The sequence below is a fragment of the Symphodus melops genome (assembly GCF_947650265.1).
Source record: "Symphodus melops genome assembly, chromosome: 7".
NCBI classification, from domain to species: Eukaryota; Metazoa; Chordata; class Actinopteri; order Labriformes; family Labridae; genus Symphodus; species Symphodus melops.
Window position 1 is genome coordinate 11,835,695 of NC_136697.1, and position 23,080 is coordinate 11,858,774.

At 38.4% G+C, this 23,080-nt stretch overlaps 1 protein-coding gene across 2 annotated transcripts; it reads left to right on the forward strand.

Moving 5' to 3' along the window:
• The first annotated feature begins 15,735 nt into the window (after positions 1-15,735).
• rgs18 (regulator of G protein signaling 18) lies at positions 15,736-21,558 on the forward strand. 2 transcript variants are annotated; one of them, XM_079347891.1, is made up of 5 exons: positions 15,736-15,973; positions 16,369-16,473; positions 16,666-16,730; positions 17,276-17,442; positions 19,388-21,558. In XM_079347891.1, the coding sequence occupies exons 1-5, from the start codon at positions 15,852-15,854 to the stop codon at positions 19,640-19,642; spliced, it is 714 nt and encodes a 237-aa protein (XP_079204017.1). In that variant the 5' UTR covers positions 15,736-15,851; the 3' UTR covers positions 19,643-21,558. The 2 variants fall into 2 exon arrangements, with proteins under 2 accessions (XP_079204017.1, XP_079204018.1); XM_079347892.1 differs by having other exon boundaries at positions 16,669-16,730.
• The last annotated feature ends 1,522 nt before the right edge of the window (positions 21,559-23,080 follow it).

The following is a 23,080-nucleotide window of genomic DNA, read 5'->3' on the forward strand; positions in this document are numbered from 1 at the left end:
TGCTGAACTTTGTTAACCTTTCCTAAATTCAGCAGTCAGCACTGAGATTTATTTTTATACTTTTCTTTCAGACTGCTGGCAAATCAAATTTGCATGAGGCACCCAAACACGCTAAACAAATCTCTTCAGCGTTTAACATGGCTTACAACAAATGGCAAGGGAGCATTATCTGTGTCTCGTCACATTTCTGAAACTTTCTCTCATAAATAAATTAAATGGATTCACATATATAATAGCATCAGTGTAAGGGCAGTGACTTTAATTCCCATAATGCAAATGGGTTTTATGATAATAATATTTTACATTTGTTAACATGGTTGTCATGGTCATTTAAATAAATTAAAATATCACAATTCATTTGGAGTAATGACACTTTTTTTCAGTGCTCATACTCACAGGGTCAGTTTGAATTAATGAGGAGCTGAATCTATTAATGTACTTCTCCACTCCTCTTTTCTTTTTCAAATGATTTCTTAATTACTGTACAGAAAAATATACTTGTGTGCAGGTGTTTATGTCAGATGTAATTACAAAAAGTAGCACCCTGTAAACAGGACATATTTAGTTAACTAGGTTTTGGAAACAGCTTTGTTCACATTTTCTCTTTAATCAGGGAGAATCGGCCAACACTTTGATGACTGGTGATTTTAATGATCTTCTAAACCATCCCAGGTCACTTCCAGAGCACATTTAGTCCTTTCTTTATTCATTAAGAAACTCTTTAATGAGGCCCAAATGTATTGAATTAACTAGAACACAAGCTACTTAGAATAACTAATAAGATTGAAAACTATATAGGGAGCTGAAGATGGAAACTGCTGTGTAAACACTATTATGAACTGTATAACATAATGATTCAAGCTGTTACCGATATTATACAAGGATTAAGGTTCCTGTTAATATCTAAGGTGTCTCTACAGGTTGAACATTAAAGTTTAAAGCTCAATATTACCACTATTAAGGAGTCTTGATGTTCTTATTACTTTTGAACACAAGTAAAAGGGAAATTCCCCTCCAGAATAACATTTACTGTACTTTCACTAAAGGTGTCTACAAGGCTACTTTTTAACCTAAATGTACAGCTATATTATTTATAATGTTTTACTTTCCCAATAATGACAAAACTTTTTTAGTATTCAAATTCAGATTTTATGTTCATGTGTTGTCTTTTATCTAATGTCATTTAGGTTTGAGATAACACTTCATCATTGTCATCAGACCAGCAGGGAGTAACAAAAATAATTGTGAAACAGCTTTCCACATTCTTATTTGATTCACATTTTGAAAATGTAGATTGTGAATCAGATAATTGCTTTATTATTTTTCTACAGAAGCTAAACCTGAACCCTTAAGGGAAAGTCAGCATCCTCACCAGATGGCAAAATTAAAAGAAATGAAGTGAAGAGCTGGTTAGTCATGGCATTATCAGACGGTATCCTGTTATCTGTATAACCATGTGAGGCAACTTTGCTGTTACACATGTTTGTATTTATTCTTTCTTTTCTTTTCCTCTTTAATAGTAGTAAGAGTAAAATAATTTAGGATAAGGACTAACTGCTTTATTTGTTTTGCATTGCTAGAACAATTGAATTTAAAGCTGGCTAATGTTAGCATAAACTTTTTACTTTTTATACATTTCTGTTGCATTCTTTCCTTAAGCTCTGTTTTAATGTTTTTATGTTTTTATGTCTGTAAAGCACTGTGAATTGCCTTGTGTCTGAACAGTGCTATATAAATAAACGTGCCTTGCCTTGCCTTGCCTTGCCTTACTAGCTTGTGTATGAGTAAAAATTGTGCTCATCTGCCTTGGAGATGAGTTGTTCACTGGCATCATTTAAGCATGATTGCATAATGGAGTAACATTTTAAATTAGTTAATAGCGAGTGGGCTGCAGGTACTTTTAAGTTTATTGGACACCCACAGCATAAATAGTTGTCTCCTCAAAAAGGCGCACATTTAAGCATGAAACAACACCACTGTAACATTATTGAAAATCAAAATCATTTTTGATTTACTCTATCAATTTTTTATATTTTAGATTTATTCATGGTCTATCAGTCCTCTCCCGAGAGTTTCCTCAGTCAATTTTTTTAAAGTTTGACACCAATTTTTTTATTCAAAATTTCCATTTATAGTTCTGCTTCTTAAATGTCCCACAATAGCTGCTGTAGTGACATCACTGCATGCTCACTTGACAACATTTATAATTGATATATCAATTATTAAGCATAAACATACTCTCAAAATAAACAGTTAAAGAAAGCATTCATGAGCATAAACATGCAGATAAAAGAGAGTTGACACTCAGAAGCGTTTAGCAATTAATGAAATAAATATGATAAAGAGAAGAACTGAAGCTGATCCTGAAAAGAGACAACATTACGGACTCAGACTCAAAATGGAGACTCCACTTGGATTACCCTCTGATTCTTCTTCGGGGACTCGAGACCTGACTCATAGTGGAGGTTTGCTGAATTACTTATCTTATTTATTACCGGTAGTTCCTCCTCTAGAATATTTCATCGAATCATATCAACAGTACATGCCTTTATAAATACACAATAATGTTTATTTCATTCAGCTCTGTAATGGCAGTAGGGAATATTATTCACTTTTGGCTGCTGAGTCACTCTGACTAATTTTTTCCTTTCGTGACAGATGATTAATGTGCTCGTTTATGAGTGTCTTACAAAACAGATGTTCACCATTATGAAAACAAATATAATTTTATCATCATTATTACATAAATGATTATTAGACGTATGAATGATTAGAGCTAAGAAACTTGACACTGAAAATGCCTGACTAAAGTAGCTGTAGAGAAATGTTTAACACTTTGTATACAGAAATAAAATGACTCATTTATGTTCATGAAATACTTCCTTTACAACTTTGACTTTCCTCATGTCAGGACAAGATATCTGCTCTCAACCAAATGCAGAGAGCACTTTTGTTTTCTCTGTAGGAGTCTCCAGTCTGACCGATGGATAGTTTTATCTGTGACCTGGTTTCTTTGCATATTAATCACGCTTCCATCCTCGCACGCTGCAGGCGGAGGGATTTCACAGATAACCGTCTGTTTATAGTGCACTGATAATTGCTGCAATGTGTTTCACAGACCATCAGCCAAATAATACACTCTAATTAGACTAGCCTCGCACAAAGTGAGAGCAGGGGAAGTGAACTTTCATAGATTGAAGACAGGATCAGAGAGTTGGAAGAGGGAGGGAGGATGAGCAGCTTCAGTGATGAGTCATGAAACATTCAATCCTTCACAATAACTCAAGGAGAGAAAGAAAGGAAGAGAATAGAAAGCATGTAGTACAGTGTCAGCGTTTGATGATGTAACATAAATAGTCTAAATTAAAATGTGAGAAAGTCTGTAATAACAGATACAATAGCATTTAGTAGGACCACTGTGACTCACTCACTCCTACATAGTGCAGAAAAGATCCCGAGGAGTGGCAGGAGAGATTTCTGCAACGCAATATTATTCTGTTTCAGACTTTACAGATGGCTGTGGGAATCAGTTAATAACTTTGTATTTATGGACCAAATCATTACAAAAGTCGTCTCAGGATACTTTTACATGGAGAGAAGTTCAATTTTGGGGGGGGATTATTTAAACATACCCAACATTAAAACACCAAAAGCAAGAACTTATCATTAGATATCATTGGTGAGAAAAGAGGGATACATGGAGAGACAGACAGATAGATGGATTGAGACTAACAGAGAGATACACAAAGGGAGAGGCAAGGAGGATTATAAACACTATCCTGACATTCATCTATTATCTTCTGCTTATGAGAGGCCAGGTGGCAGCAGGCTAAGCAAGTCACCCCAGACCTCCCTCTCCCCAGTAATGTTTTACAGATCCTCCTGGGGGATCCCAAGGTGTCCCCAGGTCAGAGTTGATTTGTAATCCCTCCAGAGAGCTTTGGGTCTACCGGGGTCTGCTCCCAGTTGGACATATATGGAAGACCTCCCGAGGTAGGCGACCACGAGACATCCTGATCAGATGAGCCCAAACCACCTCATCCTGCTTCTTTTGATGTGAAGGAGCAGCGGCTTTACTCTGAGCTCCCATTGGCTGTCAAAGTTCCTCACTCTATCTGCAAGGCTAAACCCAGCCAACACTTGTATCATTGATCTCATTATTTTGGTCACTACCCCCAGCTCATAAGCATAGTAAAGGATTGGAAAGTAAAGTGTGACAAATCTTAATGAAAGCTTTGACTTGTGTGGCCCGGTAGCAGCTATGGGCATTAAAAAATATATATTAAGAAATAATCAACTTTATTTCAGATATTTCTGTCTTTTTTGCTTTCATAGGTACTCTAGGGTTAGGGTATCAGTAAACATTTCAGTTTATTGAGCTTATAACTCCTGAGAGAAGCTTAAATGCATTGTTTTTATTATGCATTGCTCAAGAAGTTTCCCGGAGGTGACTTTTAGGTAGCAGGGTGGATCTTTAAGGGGGACTGACCTTAATACTTAAACACCCGAGAAACACTTTTCCCAAAGATGTCCTTGAAAGTGACATCAAATCCCCACCAGAGCCAGGATGACTGCCCTGTCGCTGACTCTGACCATTGACCTCTCCGTAGAGGGGAGGCAGAGTATCAAAAAAGATCCCTTCTGCTGTTAGCCCTTTTGGGCTAGAAACATTATTTTCCCTTTTTTCCTTCGTGTGGAGAGAACTCAGATTTATGCAAAACTTGAGTATGTGTGGGGTTCATATTTATTAAAAAAAAAGGCTGATGTTTTCAATATGAGGAGGCTAATTGGACACTTTAGTATTATTATCAAAATAATTATGACAAAAAAGCAATTACAAAGTCCCCCTGTGGCTCTTATCTATTCACTTAAGTGTAAAATTATTATTTTCAGAAGAATTTGACTGCATTAATGTAAATGTGTCTTAGAGAATACAAATATTAAAGTGATCTAAAATAGGACAGCAGAGGAATGCCTGCTCCTGCAGAAAACCTCTCCACATTCGAACTCCAATCTGAATCACAGCATGGGTCTGTTCACTCATCGTCCTGCAGTCAAACTTGTATTACATTTCTCACTCTCAGGTGGAATGTGAAAAATCAAGCGTCTGTTTCCAAAGTTTTAACAGTCCTGCAGCGTCCAGATGCCCGATATCCTTCACTGCGGGAAAAAAGGCAGCTTCCCTCTTTGCCAGACTAGGGAGCATGGACGGCCATTTTTTGCTTTCTTCTCTTTGTCACGATGAGCTGCACAAATGCTTTCAGCTAATGGATTCAAATGATCGCTCTGTTTTACAGCAATGTCATTAGCATCCTTCTGATTTTTGGCAGAGTCAGGCGCTGCTTGTCTACCTGTATTTGCTTTAAGTCTGCCATTTAGAGGAGTCGAATCCTGACTCAAAGTAAGAAACATGCTGATGTGATAACACTAAATAAGAGGTCATCTCACTCGTGCATTTTCTCATATACCAATAGAAGAGTTAGATCTAATTACAAAGATGAGCCTGCAGATGATGCCTCTTCTCAAATGTGTATTGATTAAGTAAAACTTGTGAATGTAAATTCTGAGCTGTATGTGTGTGTGTCGTCGGCAGCTGCAGAGTGGAATCCATCACTATTGGCATGTGGACCTGATTACTTGAGAGACTCTCTGAAAGTCTCATAGACTGATGATAAAGAACTCTGTCCTGGCCTCTTTACAAGCACATCACTCAGGGTGTCTGCGCAAAGGAACAGTGCATTCCAGTAAAAAATAATCCCTCCTGTTGCAGGTCCAACTCGACTCGGCTGCAGCCCAGATTCTTATGTCTGGACCACGGGAACAATTTCCTCAGAAAGGACTGAAACAGAATATTTTAAGGAAGAAAAAACATCATTAATTGTAAAAGCGCCTACTTTTTTGGATCCCATTACAACACAAACAACTTGAAAAATGTGAAACAGTGAGTGAATTCAGATGTAATATTCATGGGGAGGCAGAGTGCTGGAGTCTCACTCGTATTTGATTCTCAAATGAAATGGAAGTTGGATTCAACAGCAGAGCCAATTTGTTCACAGGAGTAGGAGTCGGCCTGTTTTGATTTAAAAACACAATATCGGCAAAAGGAGAAAAATCTAAAATGTGACCAACGATCTGAACAGCAGCGGGTATGGTAATCAGAACAGAGTTAGCATTTTGCATCTGCAGGCAGAAAAGCCTCGAGAAGAAGAGCTGACACACTCCATCTTCAATGTGAAACTGCTAACATGAACATGCATCATCCTGTTTGGAGTCTCTAGCCTGTCATCAAATGGAGGAAAATATCTGTTGACATTTCACAGCTGCAATTCACACCTGTTTGAACTGGAGTATTCAAGGCACAAGTTCCTTTGACATGTGTTTGATGAGTAACTTTTGTTTTTTATAATTTTTCAACACGTCATCAGGTGGCAGCATTGAGTTTCATTTGTTTGTCAAAATATCTCATATGTCAGACTCATATGTTAACATCCTGTTGGGTTGTTTTCTTTTGTCTTTATTGGAGTTAAAACTTGGGTTGGAAATAATCTCAATCTCAATCAATTTGTCAATTTCCTGACTTGATCTAAAATGATCCAAATCAATGATCTGATTCAGTGGACCAACACAGAATTTAGATACAAATAAAAATGGAAGAAACTAAATTTAGCAAAAATAAATCAATAAAACAGTCAGTAACACTGATACTGTTATTTTATTTTAAGCAGTTAAATAAAATTATTTTAATAGCAACCATGATATGTGTATCTATGATCGATTATTACTCTGTTAAAATGACATGTCATTTGTAAATGTAATTTCTCCAGTTGAGAGATGAATAAAGGATTGATTGATTGATTGATTGATTGATTGATTGATTGATTGATTGATTGATTGATTGATTGATTGATTGATTGATTGATTTGGTGACGACAGCTAATGACTTGTTGAGGACTTGAAATTTGAAGGTCAGGATTTTTGACTCGACTTGGGACTTGCCCATCATTGCTTGGGACTTGACTCTGGGACTTGAGACCAAAGACTTGAGACTTACTTGTGACTTGCAAACCAATGACTTTGTCCCACCTCTGGATCCTGGGCCTGATTCTGACAAAAGTTGGTTCTAAATATTGTCTTGCCAAAATGTTCTGTTTTGTAAGGTGCGTAAAGAGTAATCTGATCTGCTTGATTTACTGTTTTTCAAATCATATATGTATATTAAACATGTTTAATATTAATGATCTAATATCCTGTTGTTTGGAGGGAGCCCATGAAGAGACAGCCGAGGAGAGGATTTTCTCATTGAACGAAGAAGGACCAAAAAAGGAAGCAAAATAACCCAAATTACCTCATGAATTTGCTCATCCCTAACTCACACTACAAGTAGTATTCTGCTGAACTTTCGGTAAAGAGTAATAGAGATGGAGCGTTGATGGACAAGTGGTTAAGTTGAGCCCCATGTATACAGAGGCTGTAGTCCTGGAAGTCTTTCCCCAATCTCTCCCCTGATTTATTTGATCTTTTGACTTCAGGATGAAAATTAAATCTTATAAAAATGTAAGAGAGATGTGAGCAAGACAGTCTAGATTACCAGTTTGGAGACTTTAATAGAATCTGGTTGTGTGTGGTGCTCTGTTTTGGCCTAATCTATCGTCTCACCACACTAAAAGAATAAAACTGTTAAATCTATCATTATTCACGTCATGTGAGAGGACCTGTAGTATATTTTCAACATCTGTTAGTAGAATAAAACATTTTTCATGTGGGCCCTAAAATAAATGTCTACCAATGAAACTTGATTGCAGGGGTCAAAAGATCATTGGTAAATGTGGACATGGAAGCTTCTATTATCATCTTGTTTATGTACATTTTCTAGGACCAAAGACGTGAATCATGTTGTGTTATCTGTTGGTTCATTTTCAGAAAAAGTTCATTAAAATCCAGGGAATAACTTTGTCTACTATTCCTCTCTTATATTTAAAGGATTATAACAAAATGTTGATTTACTGTAAGTGACCAGCCTATCTGTCGTCATTCTAATATTAGCTGATGCTTTGAAGACAAACTAGATTGACTATACATATCTATATTGGTGAGAAAACCACAGCACAAGTTCCTGTATCTGACGTATATCTTTGGTAAAACAGTCTCAACACCTGCTCACATACTGTATGTTCTAATGAGTCTTTTCCCAACTCAAAGACATTTCACATGAAACCAGAGCAAAACATTTGGTTCCTTCCTGTTCAACATTAAACCTTCACATCATGCTGTGAGCTGACAGTTTGCACTGAAATGTAGTGTGCCTTTCATCTACTGAGGAAGGACCTGTGTGACTCACTGACGGGGAAATGATGTCACCGTTTAGCACCCATGTGGCTGCTGTGTTCAGTCTCTGCTGTCTGCTTCTCACACACATCAGCTAAAAGAGAAGTGCATTTCCTGGAAGCTCTACACCTTCTTATAAAGATTAAAGAGGGAGATCCCACGTCTGCTCACATAACGATGAAAAAGTAAAACCACCAAAACAAACAAAGTACATTTGTATATATAACACATATTTAACATTTTAAAACATTTTTGTGGTTTGTATGTAACTTGTTCTATTTAATGTCCTATATTTCATCTGGAATTTTATACACAATGTGGGCACAGAAATGTTTATTTCCCCTCACTCTTTTCATACAGCTGTTATTTCTATGAAAATGTAAAAGCTTTCAAAGCACTTGGATCGTAACATCTTATTTTGCCCAGTTTGTCAGATTGTAAATGTGCACCTGGACTAAGTACACAAAAGAAATCAATGTTTTTTTTTCTCACAGCTTTTTGGGTTTCTATTGTAAAAGCATATTGAGCTAATAAACAGGCAGCACAGTACAGGTTTATATTGTGAAGTTAGAGTTTTTTTGATGGAGCAAAAATTCAGCATATAGCTGTTGGGGTTTTCAGGAGCGAATACCTGATCAACAATTAGGTTGGGTTTCATCAAGTAAAACATGGCTATCAAATTAACATTAATAATTAACTTTATTTAATTATTAATATAAATCAATAGTTTGTTCATAAACTGGATGTATTAAACTTCGGGGCACCACCCTGAAATCAGGGAACAACCAAAGTTGCAACCATTACAATATCAGTCTCAAATTAATTAATTAAATACCAATATCATTAATAATCACCAATCTGTATTTAATTGAAGGTGTGAAATCCGAACACAAAGCCCTTTCACCCAACCTATGTCACAATGTAAATACACAGTCATCACAAACAACTGCGCTTTAAATTATAACAGAATAAAAAATATGTTTACCAAATAAACATCAAGTTAATCATTGAAAATGAAACAAATAACTAAACTACAGACAACAAAGGACGTGTGTGTGTGAGAGAGAGAAAGGAGGGGTAGAGAAAGATCAAGATGGTGGCGTGACCAAGTGGGATCACAGGATGGCGGACACTAAACACAGATCTCCCAACCTGGTCTACTGTCTAGAGACCGAGTTAAACTCTGTCTCTACCTGATCTAAGTCGCTGCAGCGTCTGAAAGGCCACAGATCTCTGTGTGTGTGTGTCTGCCGAAAGGTGCGTGTGCGTAAAGGGAGAGAGAGAGAAGAAACAGCGCACCTCGAAAGCTCAATCACAGCCTGGAACTCATGCACAACTCAGAGCATAGTTTACTTGACTACTAGAAGCCAGTGGCCGAATTATATTCACACTGGTCTTTCTGATAATCAGTTCTATTACTCAGTTATGACACTAGAGTTCACAGAGAAACACACACGGGACGCAGTGGCCCAAATAAAGAAAACAAGAGGTTTAACTCTTGTAAAACCCAAGTGGTCAAATACCAAGCAAATATTATCACAGTTTCAATATAATAAGAAATTAGACGCTCTTCGTGAAGATGCGTTCAAGTGGATGATCTGAACTCGGAATTCCGAATGATAGTCTGCTACGAAGCCTTGGGTTACCTACGTGCCAAAACTTTTAAACACAGAGAAGCATGTTGTGAAACAAGATGCAGAGGGGTATCTCGAAAGAGAATGAACAATGGGAGACGACTGGTTTTATCCACTCCAAACTTCCCACCTATGTGTTAGGTGTGGCAGAGCATTCTGGGAGTACCTGCAAGGCATGCTGGGACTAGGAGTCCTCTCAAAACTCTTTGTTATCTCTTTGAGTACTCTAATCAGGCTTTTCAGAGAAAAGCTGGACAAAGTCCTTTGTTTGCCTGTGCTCAACTTGGGAGGCCCAACATATCCTTATGGGAAACTTTTTTTTTTTTTTTTTTTTTTTTTTGTACATAAAGTAAGTAAGAGGAAACTATGATTAAAACCTAGTTTGCTATGACTAAAACCTCAAGTAACCACCTTCTACTCTATTATTATAAAATGCATGTTACAATGCTGACTAACTTATTGGGATTGGTCTCATTTATTCACTGCCTCCATGATACATTAGTTCCATTACATGGAGGCCGCTAATGGAGCCAAGAAAAGTTTCCTAAGCGGCTGATGTGAATAAACCCCGGGCCTTATTGACTTCTTATATGTCCATTTATTTGGCCTCATGTTTGAGAAAAGATTGCCCTATTGATGCCCATCAGGTTTCACATTATATGATGCTCTTTCCTTTGCATTTACTGCACAAGCAATCCAGCCACCCAGTAGGAGTCATTAGTGCAGCAACACCATCTGTACAACTCCAAGCCTAAAGCTGAGAAGCACAACTGGGTGTTCAACCTGATGTGCTGCGAATGTGCTTCCAAATAGCAGACAGGCAATAAACATGATTGTACAGAAAGTATGTTTTGTTCTACCAATGCATCAATACATCCTGAATGGAATTTTGAGCAAAGTTAAAACTAAGATTTTCTCTCTACTTGATTGTAAGGACACTAATGTTTATCCCACAACATAGCTGAGCCTGAAGGCAAAGTTTTTGATTAACCTATCAAACCCTCAACTATTGTTATGAGCTTCGGGTATAGTTTCTGAAAGAATGGGATTGTGGATTACCTCCATATGGTAGCTGAGGTCAGTCATAGAGTTAAGGAAAGGAGCTCAGACCCCCATAGGGAGCATGGAATCGAGCAGCTACTCCTTTGCATGGAAAGCAGCCGGTGCAGGTGGTTCAGACATCTGATTAGGATGCCTCCTATACATTTTCTTTTGGAGGTTATATTGGCACATCGAAGGAGACACACGGGCTAGACACACGAAGGGCTAGAGCTTGCTGTAGAGATCATATATATATATATATATATATACACTCAACAAAAATATAAACGCAACACTTTTGTTTTTGCTCCCATTTGTCATGAGATGGACTCAAAGATCTAAAATTCATTCCAGATACACAATATTACCATTTCTCTCAAACATTGTTCACAAATCTGTCTAAATGTGTGATAGTGAGCACTTTTGCTTTGCTGAGATAATCCATCCCACCTCACAGGTGTGCCACATCAAGATGCTCATCAGACACCATGATTAGTGCACAGGTGTACCTTATACTGCCCACAATAAAAGGCCACTCTGAAATGTGCAGTTTTGTCTCACAGCAAAATGCCACAGATGGCGCAAGCATTGAGGGAGCGTGCAATTGGCATGCTGACAGCAGGAATGTCAACCAGATCTGTTGCTCGGGCATTGAATGTTCATTTCTCCACCATAAGCCGTCTCCAAAGGCGTTTCAGAGAATATGGCAGTACATCCAACCGGCCTCACAACCGCAGACCACGTGTAACCACACCAGCCCAGGACCTCCACATCCAGCAGGTTCACCTCCAAGATCGTCTGAGACCAGCTACTCAGACAGCTGCTGAAACAATTGGTTTGCATAACCAAAGAATTTCTGCACAAACTGTCAGAAACCGTCTCAGGGAAGCTCAACTGCATGCTCGTCGTCCTCATCGGGGTCTTAACCTGACTCCAGATCGTCGCCGTAACAGACTTGAGTGGGCAAATGCTCACATTCGATGGCGTCTGGCACGTTGGAGAGGTGTTCTCTTCACGGATGAATCTCGGTTTACATTGTTCAGGGCAGATGGCAGACAGCGTGTGTGGCGTCGTGTGGGTGAGCGCTTTGCTGATGTCAATGTTGTGGATCGAGTGGCCCATGGTGGTGGTGGGGTTATGGTATGGGCAGGCATCTGTTATGGACGAAGAACACAGGTGCATTTTATTGATGGCATTTTGAATGCACAGAGATACCGTGATGAGATCCTGAGGCCCATTGTTGTGCCATACATCCATGAACATCACCTCATGTTTCAGCAAGATAATGCACGGCCCCATGTTGCAAGGATCTGTACACAATTCTTGGAAGCTGAAAATGTCCCAGTTCTTGCATGGCCAGCATACTCACCGGACATGTCACCCATTGAGCATGTTTGGGATGTGCTTGACCGGCGTATACGACAGCGCGTACCAGTTCCCACTAATATCCAGCAACTTCGCACAGCCATTGAAGAGGAGTGGACCAACATTCCACAGGCCACAATTGACAATCTGATAAACTCTATGCGAAGAAGATGTGTTGCACTGCATGAGGCAAATGGTGGTCACACCAGATACTGACTGGTTCTGAGTCCCCAGACCCTCAATAAAGCAAAAACTGCACATTTCAGGGTGGCCTTTTATTGTGGACAGTCTAAGGTACACCTATGCACTAATCATGGTGTCTGATGAGCATCTTGATGTGGCACACCTGTGAGGTGGGATGGATTGTCTCAGCAAAGCAAAAGTGCTCACTATCACACATTTAGACAGATTTATGAACAATGTTTGAGAGAAATGGTAATATTGTGTATCTGGAATGAATTTTAGATCTTTGAGTCCATCTCATGACAAATGGGAGCAAAAACAAAAGTGTTGCGTTTATATTTTTGTTGAGTGTATATACACACGCACGCACGCACGCACGCACGCACGCACACGCACACACACACACATACATACACATATATGCATACATACAAATCTTAGCCTTTATAATCAAAACAGATTGTTTTTCAATAACCCCCATTACAGTGTGTACAATTAAATAAATGAGCAGTTGGGACAAAAAAAAAAATCTTAAAGTAAAAGTATACACTCATGAAACTGCATTTTGTTGTACTTCCCCATTGACTTTAGTTTTTAACTTTTGAGGTTGATTTTGCTCTGACCCTGACTTTTTTGGGGGGTTCTATGTGGTTTATTTGTGTTTTCCTGTATGTGTCTGTGTGTGTGTGTGTGTGTGTGTGTGTGTGTGTGTGTGTGCGTGCGTGTGTGTGTGTGTGTGTGTGTGTTTGCGTGTGTGTGCATGTGTGTGTCTATGTGTGTGTGTGTGTGTGTGTGCATGTGTGTGTGTGTGTGCGTGTGTTTGTGTGTGTGTGTGTGCATGTGTGTGTGTGTGTGTGTGCGTGTGTTTGTGTGTGTGTGTGTGTTTGTGTGTGTGTGTGTGTGTGTGTGTGTGTGTGTGTGCATGTGTGTGTGTGTGTGTGTGCGTGTGTTTGTGTTAGTGTGTGTTAGTGTGTGTTACAATGTGTCTTCTCAATCGTTTATTTTCTTGTCTGACTCAATTTAGTAAGTAAGTTAGTTAAGTTAGTATAAACACTTGTACTACCACTCCTTCAAATAATATCGTCAAATAACCAACTATTAACTCTATTTCTAAAGACGAATGAGCGGATGAACTTGACAGACTAGACGGGCAAGAACAGATGTTTACAGACGGGAAGTAACATCACCCATGCTTCCCTCTTTGCCCCCGTCAGCACTTTAAAGTTCCAACTCCTTCACTTCCTCTTTCACCAAACAACATGCAGAACACACTCTATAAAGACATTTTTACATGTTACCATACCCACAGCTAGACAGTTGTCCTTATAGAGGAACAAAAGATAAAGACAGACATCCACAAATAAAGCTAACCAATGAACATCTACTAGAGAACGTGTTGTTTAATGTAAGCGTGACTGCTATACACAGATATATTTTTGGCTCAGTTAAGTGACACTTTAGACTTTGACTTGAACTTAATATCTTCAAACAACTCTTTATTTTGGTTCTCTTCATACTATAACACAAATGTTGATTTTTGGAAAACACCAGCATGTGACCTGGTGCTGGCGAAATAGTTACAGAATTGTGAATGGTAATATTACTTTGAATTAATCAAACAACATAAACCTAATCTTTCTTTCCAGCTGGGAGAACCTCTTCGGCCAGGGCTGTGTATTGATTATTATGGTTCTCTCATCTGGTATGTTGACAAGAAGCAAATATATACAGGGAAGCAAAATGATGCAGTTTAATGTTTAGTGATTCAGCAGTAGGTTGTTCACCTGAAGGAAAAGGACACTGCAGCTTCAGTTTATCTGCTCACTGAGCTCCTGCACAAACACATTTAATGCAACAATCAGTCTCTTTAAATCAATGTGTTTTCTTTAATGGGAGAATGGAGAAACACTTATTTAGCCTTGAGCTACGCAAGTTTATTGCATATAAAAGACTTACATTACATTATGCTGTAGGAGTCTTTGAGGAACATACTGGGCTGTTTGTGTTGTTTCTGCTAACTAATAGATCCGGGCTAGCTTCAACTCAGGCTAAACCAAAGCAACAGTATGCCTGTGCTGTGAGTGTGTGAGAGTTCGAAACTTACTTCCACCAAATTATTTAGATAATCTTTCCACCACACCCTGTCCTTTTCTCTTCCCTGTTCAACTGTGAGGTTAATAAAACAGCTGTGCCTAAAACCTGTATTAACATACTGCCTATACCTACTGTACTATTTTTATACTCTTATTTCAACAACAGAACAAACTTAATGACGTACTCATGCAACTTCCAATGATTATTAGTTGTGGCCAGAGACAGCAATAATCTTTAATCTTATTTATGACACAGTGAATGATTATGTTCCCTTCTCATGCTTAAGAAGCAACATTTAACAGCACAATTCAGCCTAAATATTTCAAGAATGCTCACTGACTCACCTGTGGGTAGATTGAGGCTACAGTACTTCTACATAAATATCACAGTAGCCAGCTTGAGAACACCAGCAAGAGGAGAAATCCAGTTGCGAACTGTTAGCATAGCCACTTACATCACATGACAGAAGGATTTTATCTTCATTATTTTTAGGTTGGTAAACTGTTGTCTTCATCGTATCCTGTCACAACTTTAACAGCTAGTTATCTTCCTTTAATCTCTTACAGACATTTACATGTGTCTCTATCTCCAACACAACTATTCACTTTTGCTTTCCACTGTCACAGTCAGTTTGTCTTTCTCCATTAGAGCTCTAATGTTCTTGAAGAGCAAAACCACACTCTGCGCAAACACCTTTATTGTTTATTACATTTTATTATTTCCAGCTCAACAGCGTCCTGCCTCGCTGGTGGTGCAAGTCGAATCACAGAGTAAGCTCAGGGGTCTCAGGTTAAAGAAGAAATGGATCAACAACTTTCCCATGACGAATCAAAAAATCATTGTCAAATCATGTCACAAAAGTCCTTCTAAAAGCTGTGTTTTATTTAACCAGTGGTTTTTTTTGTTTTTGTCTGTACAAACCTTATATTCAGGACAAAAAATAACCTGATCAGTGAATGAGTGTAAGGAGCTTACTTTTTTAATTTTCTAGTGAACAGTTGACAGGATGTTGAACACGGGGGGTTTCTCTTGAGCTGCCAAAGAAGCAACAAGAGGTTGAACCATTACAGGAAGTAACACAAGGTATGGGAAATGAAATGCGAAGAGGGTTTATAAAAGACGTGGCAGATCATCGTGTGATGGGTTAAAAATTTGTCAGAGAGCTATTTGTGGCCTGTCTCTTAGCACACCAGAGACAGACAGAACAGCATGGAGACACTTCTTTTTCTATTTCCTCAATTCAACTACATGGCCCCAAAGGAGGAAGCAGGTTTCAAAATGCTCTGTCAAGAAGACTTGCAGGCACCAAAGATGAAGGACGATACAAGCAGGTTGGTGTGTGAACCTCTGTTAATTTTAAATGCTTGTTATGTTTTTAGAAAGTTGTAATTTCATGATATGCTTTCGTAAATGTTAGAGAATGTTATTTTTACTTAATACGGTTAAGAGTGTGACTGAAAGCAACCATGGCTTCCACTTTGTAAGACTGGTGACTTTTCAAAGCTGCTGTCCTCCATGAGCCACTGCAGTCTTTTTGTTAAATCACATTTCCACATGCGACTTAACTGGTGCTTTATATTGTACCACACAGATTTGTGTAACTTTTAATGTACATAACTTTAGAGATGTGTCTATGACTCAGAATTCTCTGATAAGGTGCTGGTTTTTGCGCCACAGCTGCACGTACACCGTTTTGAAAACCGTTTTTCTTCTTGTGTGTTTCCAGACAGAAAGATAAGGAGAGGAAGAGCAGACTCAGCCTTTTTCTCACCAAGTCTGGCTCGCACGAAAATGTCAGTCCTAATAAAAAGACGAACACGACAACCAGCAAGTGAGGCAAAGTCCATTAATTTCATAAACAAGCAACTTTGGTATTGACCGGTATTTTATTGCCAAACTCACTTTCCAGTTTCTCTCCATGACTCAATGCACACATCTACAAACACAACATCTCATGATAATCCACAACTTTCTCTACTGCATCATTAGGAAAGACCTGACCTCTGATTTTTTATTTTTGCAGCAGTATTTCACCAGAGGTCGCTCTGCAATGGAGCGACTCCTTTGAAGAATTGCTGAAGCACTCGGGTCAGTTTAAAGCCTCAAAACTTTTTAAAAATGGGTTGTCTTGTTGTCAAATACTTTAACTTCTGCTGTCAAATGATCCAATTCAATTGAAAATGAATCTGCTCAAATGTGCTGGAGGCTGAATAGTTTAATGGAGAGAAGTGGAACGTTTTACTCCAGCTTCTAATGTTTGTTAGCAAAGATAGTTAGACTGAAACTGGACAACTTCCTTATAACGACACAAGATATACATAAGTGGCACAGTGAAACAAAGTAAACCATGGTATATGCTCAGTGGGGAATACTTTATACTATGTACTTGTAGTCATGAAAATAATATTGGTGCAGAAGTACATTCATTTAAAGTTTTATTAAAATTAAATTTTAAATTAGATAAGAATGTCGTGGCGACATTATGATGCCTTTTAGAAGAGGAAGTTATGGAAAGTTGATTCCTCCTTTGTATGTACAGCTGCAATCAAAAGTGGGCACATAAAATACAGATTGTTCAGCTTTGTATAGTGTCCCTATCTAAAGTACATCTCTGTCTCTGTTCTGTACTTAAGATGGGGTCGAAAACTTTTCTCAGTTCCTCAGGACGGAGTTCAGCGAGGAAAACATTGAGTTCTGGTTGGCCTGTGAAGAATACAAGACCATAGATTCTGAGACCAAGTTGGTGTCCAAAGCGAGATTAATTTATACAGTTTTTATTGATTCGGACGCCCCTAAAGAGGTAAGAAAAGGCATATTTATTCATCAGAAACTGCACAGATGTAAATGTGCTAACAAGAACAGCTTTAAGGCTTTAACAATATGTGCACTTTACCATTTTTCCCTCATTGGTCATTGTGTACTGCCGGAGATTTCATTGTAATAAAACTAAGAGTGGGTGCACTGTAAAGCTCTGCATGAGCCTGTAGCAAGTTGACCTTTGTCAACAATTGTTAGGAACAGTAGCTTGGTGAGGTCATGCATGTATTGTGCTGCATGCACTGGTGCTATATATGTTATTTTTTTATCTGACAAGGGACAGATGCAGATGTAAATTAGCCTCAGGCTCAATCTGGTGCAATGCATCAGATGGTTACATTCATAAAAATCGAAATTGAACCAGTATGGTTATTTCTGTGGCAGACAGAAGCGGTTTGAAATGTTTCCATCTCCTTTGCGAGGATGATACGACCACCATAAACCGAGCTTCCTGCCTGCAGCACATCTGACCCTTACGAGTTTGTTCTTCAGTCTGAGGTTTTGGCATTCTTCTACAGAACTGCAGAGAGCATCGCCCACTCACTGTCAGTCTCTGATGATGTACATAAAATGTATATGCTGAAGTATACAATATACTGCTCCAAATGTAAATAAATGGAGCGTTCCACAATAATGGTGGCAGATGGAACAGTTCAATCTCGATGATTGTTGTCAGCTGTGTAAGTTGCTCTCACTTTTATTGCTGAGAACAGGCCTTGCAACGTTTAGTCTTTTAGTCTAGAAAAATAAACATTTCATGACAGTGCACAGCTTAGCAAAACCAACATTATATTATTCTACATTTTAAAAAAACTACAGTAAACTTTTCAAGAGCAATAATCATAAAATAAACATCCATATCTGTGATGATATCCAAACACTCTGATGTTTCATCATGACAGTATAAGCTTTAGACTCGCATTACCTCTCCCCTTTCTTTTAAGGTCATAAATAACACAGATTTCAGCTTTGGTCAATGTTAGTATATATCAAAGTATGCTCGGTTGTTAATTATGCCCTTGAGGCAAAGAAGCTAATCTTGAGCTGTTTGAGGAAAACAAATTTGTCAACATAGAAAACAGCTAAATGTATCTTTACAGTCTGTAACATACAGGTTTCCTCTGTAATTATATGAGATAATCTTTTCTGATTTTCACCCAAGCAAACTGAGTTCTGAGTTTTTGTCTGAGTGTCATGGGTCTCTGAGTAGCTTCAGCAATGTCTTTAACATCTTTGAAGGCGTGAGTGTTTCCCTTCTCCAAAACATATTTTTACTACAGGAATGTGTTCAGGTGATTTTCACCTTGGAATAGTTTCTCTCTCCTGCAGCTGGTCATGTGTCCTGTGTCTTCACCAGGGATGTCTCAAACGTCCCTGGAATGGGTGGACCAAAGACCAAGATTTCAGTTTCATTATTTTTCTTTATAGGCTTTTTTTCCCCTAATTTTAATTTTGGTGCATTTTATTAGGTCCCCTCGTGATACTTATTTTCATTTTGTTAGACATGGCACAGTTGGAAAATAAAAGAACACTACTGTAATGTTATCATGTATTGTCATATTTTGATATATTTTGATGACAAGTACTTTTTATCTGGTATATTATATCAGGTTAAAATCGTCCGGCGCTTGTGATGGTGTTCCTAATTTAAGCGATCATGTTCCAGGGTTAAAGAAAAACGTGAGAGGCAGAAAGAACAGGCCAAAATGATGTTGCGGAACTCAGCAGCTATATATCATGTGAAGACCAAAAGGCTTTGTCTAAACTCTTCTCAGTGTTTCAGCTACCTGTAAAAGCTAAAAAACTAAAGCATATCCAAACACAACTTTTAATGATGCGTCCTAATAAAGCCAAAATACAGAATTTCATTTGTTTCCCATTTGTAGTTAACTGTATTTTTCATTCTTTCCCAATTTCTTTTCTCTTAGGTCAACATTGACTACAGCACCAAAATGGCCATCCAAAAGGACATAGCAAAGCCTACAAAGAGTAGTTTTGAAGCTGCCCAAACAAAAGTGTACAGCCTGATGAAAAAAGACTCCTACCCGAGGTTTCTCACGTCTGACATTTATCTGCGCCTGACCAAGAAGAAAGGCCCGGGGGCCACCATGTTTCGCAGAAGGTCACGTTCCTGTGTATTCAACGAGAGAGGCGAGTCCACAACTGAACATTCAGCCTGGTAGTTTAAGCATTGCAGGCGTAGCAGCTTAAGTGAAGTATAATCTATGATTTGCAGCACAATTGCTGAAATGAATTGTACGGTGCAGAAGCTATCAATCCACAGGTTTGTGTATGCAGCATGTTTTTAATAACCAAATGAGTCAGGATGGAAGATATCTACATACCTTGACAACTTCAGAACTTGCTAAAAATGTGATTAATCTCAAGTTTATGGTATTCATGTTACTTTTTTGTTGTTGCATTTATTCGATAGGACAGTGGATAGAGTAGGAAACCAGGGGGAGAGAGTGGGGACTGACATACGGGATATTAGCCACAGGGTTGAGGTTCCTAGCCTTCTGACATTGAGCATGACCTTACTGCTAGGACATCTGGCCACTTTAGACGGACTGCTTCTTAGCTGTTGTGGTTGCTTCCAGGTGTATTCCTAGTTGCTTACAGAAACAACAACACTCAATGCAGTTTAGCTAGTTGCTTCCCACTGTTAACAGTCAATTTGCTAATTGAAGCTGACAATGGTAGCCTCGGGGCATTTGTCCACATGGTGGGGCTTTTTTTGCTGGCAATCTGGGGACTCATGCCCTTATGTACCATAAGAGATTTGTCAATTATTGTTTATCTTTCTGGTGAATAAAAGTAGTTCCTAAGTTGTTTGGGGTTTTACTCCAGCAACTACAGTATCTAAAACAGCCTTTTGGCTATTAGAATACATTTAAAGTATTCCTAGTACTTATTGGGACATGTACTTTTTCACTTTCTTGGAGAGACACCGAGTGTGCCGTCAATGACATGTTTGCCCAAGTGGATTTTGGATCGCCGTAATTATGTGAGTGTTTGTGCAATATGATAAAAATTCAATAAGGTATAGCTGGTTGGCGGAGAGTCTCAGCTTTCAGAAACCGTGTAAATTTTTCGGATTGCACAAACAATCCAATCCAAAACCCGTGGAAACCCGCGTGTTGTCGACGACACACTCGGTGTAATGTAATGAGTGTATCATTTCTTAGCCAGTGAATTACCTCACAGTGAAACTACTATTATGAAAGTTTAGCTCGCTGTTCCCCTTGTTTCTACTCCTGATTGAACATGAATGATTATTTATAATAACGGCCCCTGGCAGGAGAGCGGTATCAACTGTCAAATTAGCGATTAAGATAGTTTCGAGGTAGTCCAAACATGCCTCTAACCAATATTGTCCACACCTAAAATCGATGTGAAATGTGGCTAACTAAAGAAATGTCATACAGTCAGTACATCATGACTGCTTTTGGCCAGTCAGAATTTGTCTCTCTTGGGGTCGTGGTGTAAAAGTATTCTGGAGCACTTGTGTAACAATCTACCCATTTTCTTTCTCAAAGATATTGTGCTGCAAGTGGATGGAACTCTTATTGATGCTGTTATACTTTCTCAAATCTTCAGTACTTGAATGACAGCAAGACAGTGAGACATAGAGTCTCAGCTGAAACAGACAGTATTCGGCTTTTCGTACAACCAGTCACACTGTGTTCCCTCTTCTTACCCAAAAGCACCTTGTCCTGGACCACATTAAGACATTTAATATGGCATACAAGGTAATTGGCCTTATCTAATTAAAATGGAATCAGGATTTTTTTGCTGTTATTATCCAATTCCTTCCAGGCTACTGTATGTTGCAGTAAAAGCACTGAAACTTTGTTCAAGCTATACAAATTTATATTATTTGTGTTATGGATTATATGTATAATTTTCACACACAGAAATGCAAATATTTTATTTTAATACTAATAGTAAATTAAATGAATTTTCTTTGCTGTTTTTCCATTTCCTATCGTCCAATATATTTATGTCTTACTATGATCATATATTTTTGCTTTGCTATTGTACATTCAACTGTGATATGCAGAAATAAACACTTTCTTATTAAAGCAGTGTTAATAAAGCCTTTAGTGTCATTAATCAATTTAAATTACCACATCTATACAGGACAAATGAAGCCATAATGTGTGCATATTACACTAGTGGGGGGAATGGTGATTGTGTAGCTCCCTATTCCAAATCACTGGAAAATTAATAGACCTTATCAACTCCCAAGACACTCGCACAGAATTATTCATGTTACTGTATAAGCATGTGCAGGCTTTACTTCTTACAAAGGCAAATACAAATCAATTCAAAGTTCTTCGGATCCCATTAAGTTGGCCCCTGAACCTTCGGGTAGCTCTGCTGCAAAACAGCGGCACATGCATAAAGCTGTTGTTCACAAATATGCACACTGAGCTGGTTTGGCTCATTAACACAAATACTGAATACTTTCCAGGAGCCTTCAGAGGGATGAAGTCCATCTCGTCCCAAATTACTATCACTTCACAGACCTGCATGGAATACCTTGCAATACACATTAATTATGCATCAATAGAAGGCAGTGACATGTACTTGCTGCTGTTTCTGCTTTCTTTGCTTACAAATGCAGAAGGAAGGGAAAGTGTAATGATGTGTTAACAAAGGTAGGAGCTCAGCCAGCCTGCCAAATTCATCAAAGCTTAAGATTAGTTTCCTGCTAAGAATTTGCTGGCAGATTTCTTGTTTCTTTCCCATTGGTATTTAAATGTTGGACTAAGTCTTTGAAAAAGAGCCCTAAATGATCCACACGTTATAGACGTTCTTGCAAAACACCTTGTAGGGACACAAAACACTCAGAAAGCAGTTTCTTAATTGTTTGTGAAATTATGGATTTCATTGCAGCTATCATCTCAAATGTATTTCTTTCTTTAAGATTTTACATTCTGTCAGTGGATTTTAACCCCTGAATTCAGCAATCCAGACTTTTGTACAACCATCCATTTCCCCTAACATCGAACTACACATGAGCCAAATTCAGTCAAACTTTGCTAACTTCCAGGCTCTGATATTAAGTTGTGAAAAGCAAATCGGTGTGCACTTGTTGTCTGCAAAAGTATTGATAGACCTTAATTCAATTCAGGGTAACTGTGAACAGGCTGTGTTCAGTTTGAATAGCTCAAGGTGAGAATTCATACCTTTAATTCAAAGTAGATATACTTCAACGTGTTGTAGGGCAGAGAAAGGCTGAAAGCCTGGCAGACAAATTTAAAGTGGCCACATGTTCATCATTGAGTAGGCAGCAGGTGGATTATTTTAGGGCTGATCTGTGCAGACGGAAGACTTGCAGAGATAAAAACAACTCTGTGAGGAAGACTTTATATGTCAGCTATAGAGCTATTCTGAGGAGGGGGGAGTCAAAGTTTCTTACTTTTTCACTCAACTATATAGTCACTTCCAGAAGCTCATTGATTGTTAGAGAGAGAGGAAAGAAATTTCATCACAAGACAATATAAAATGCTTCAGATGTTATGTACTAAGGCTCAGCAAATGCTTGTCTTAGAGTTCTTCTATCTTTCAGTTTGAGGTTTGATTTATTATTTAAGTGCTGTCTCATACTGCAA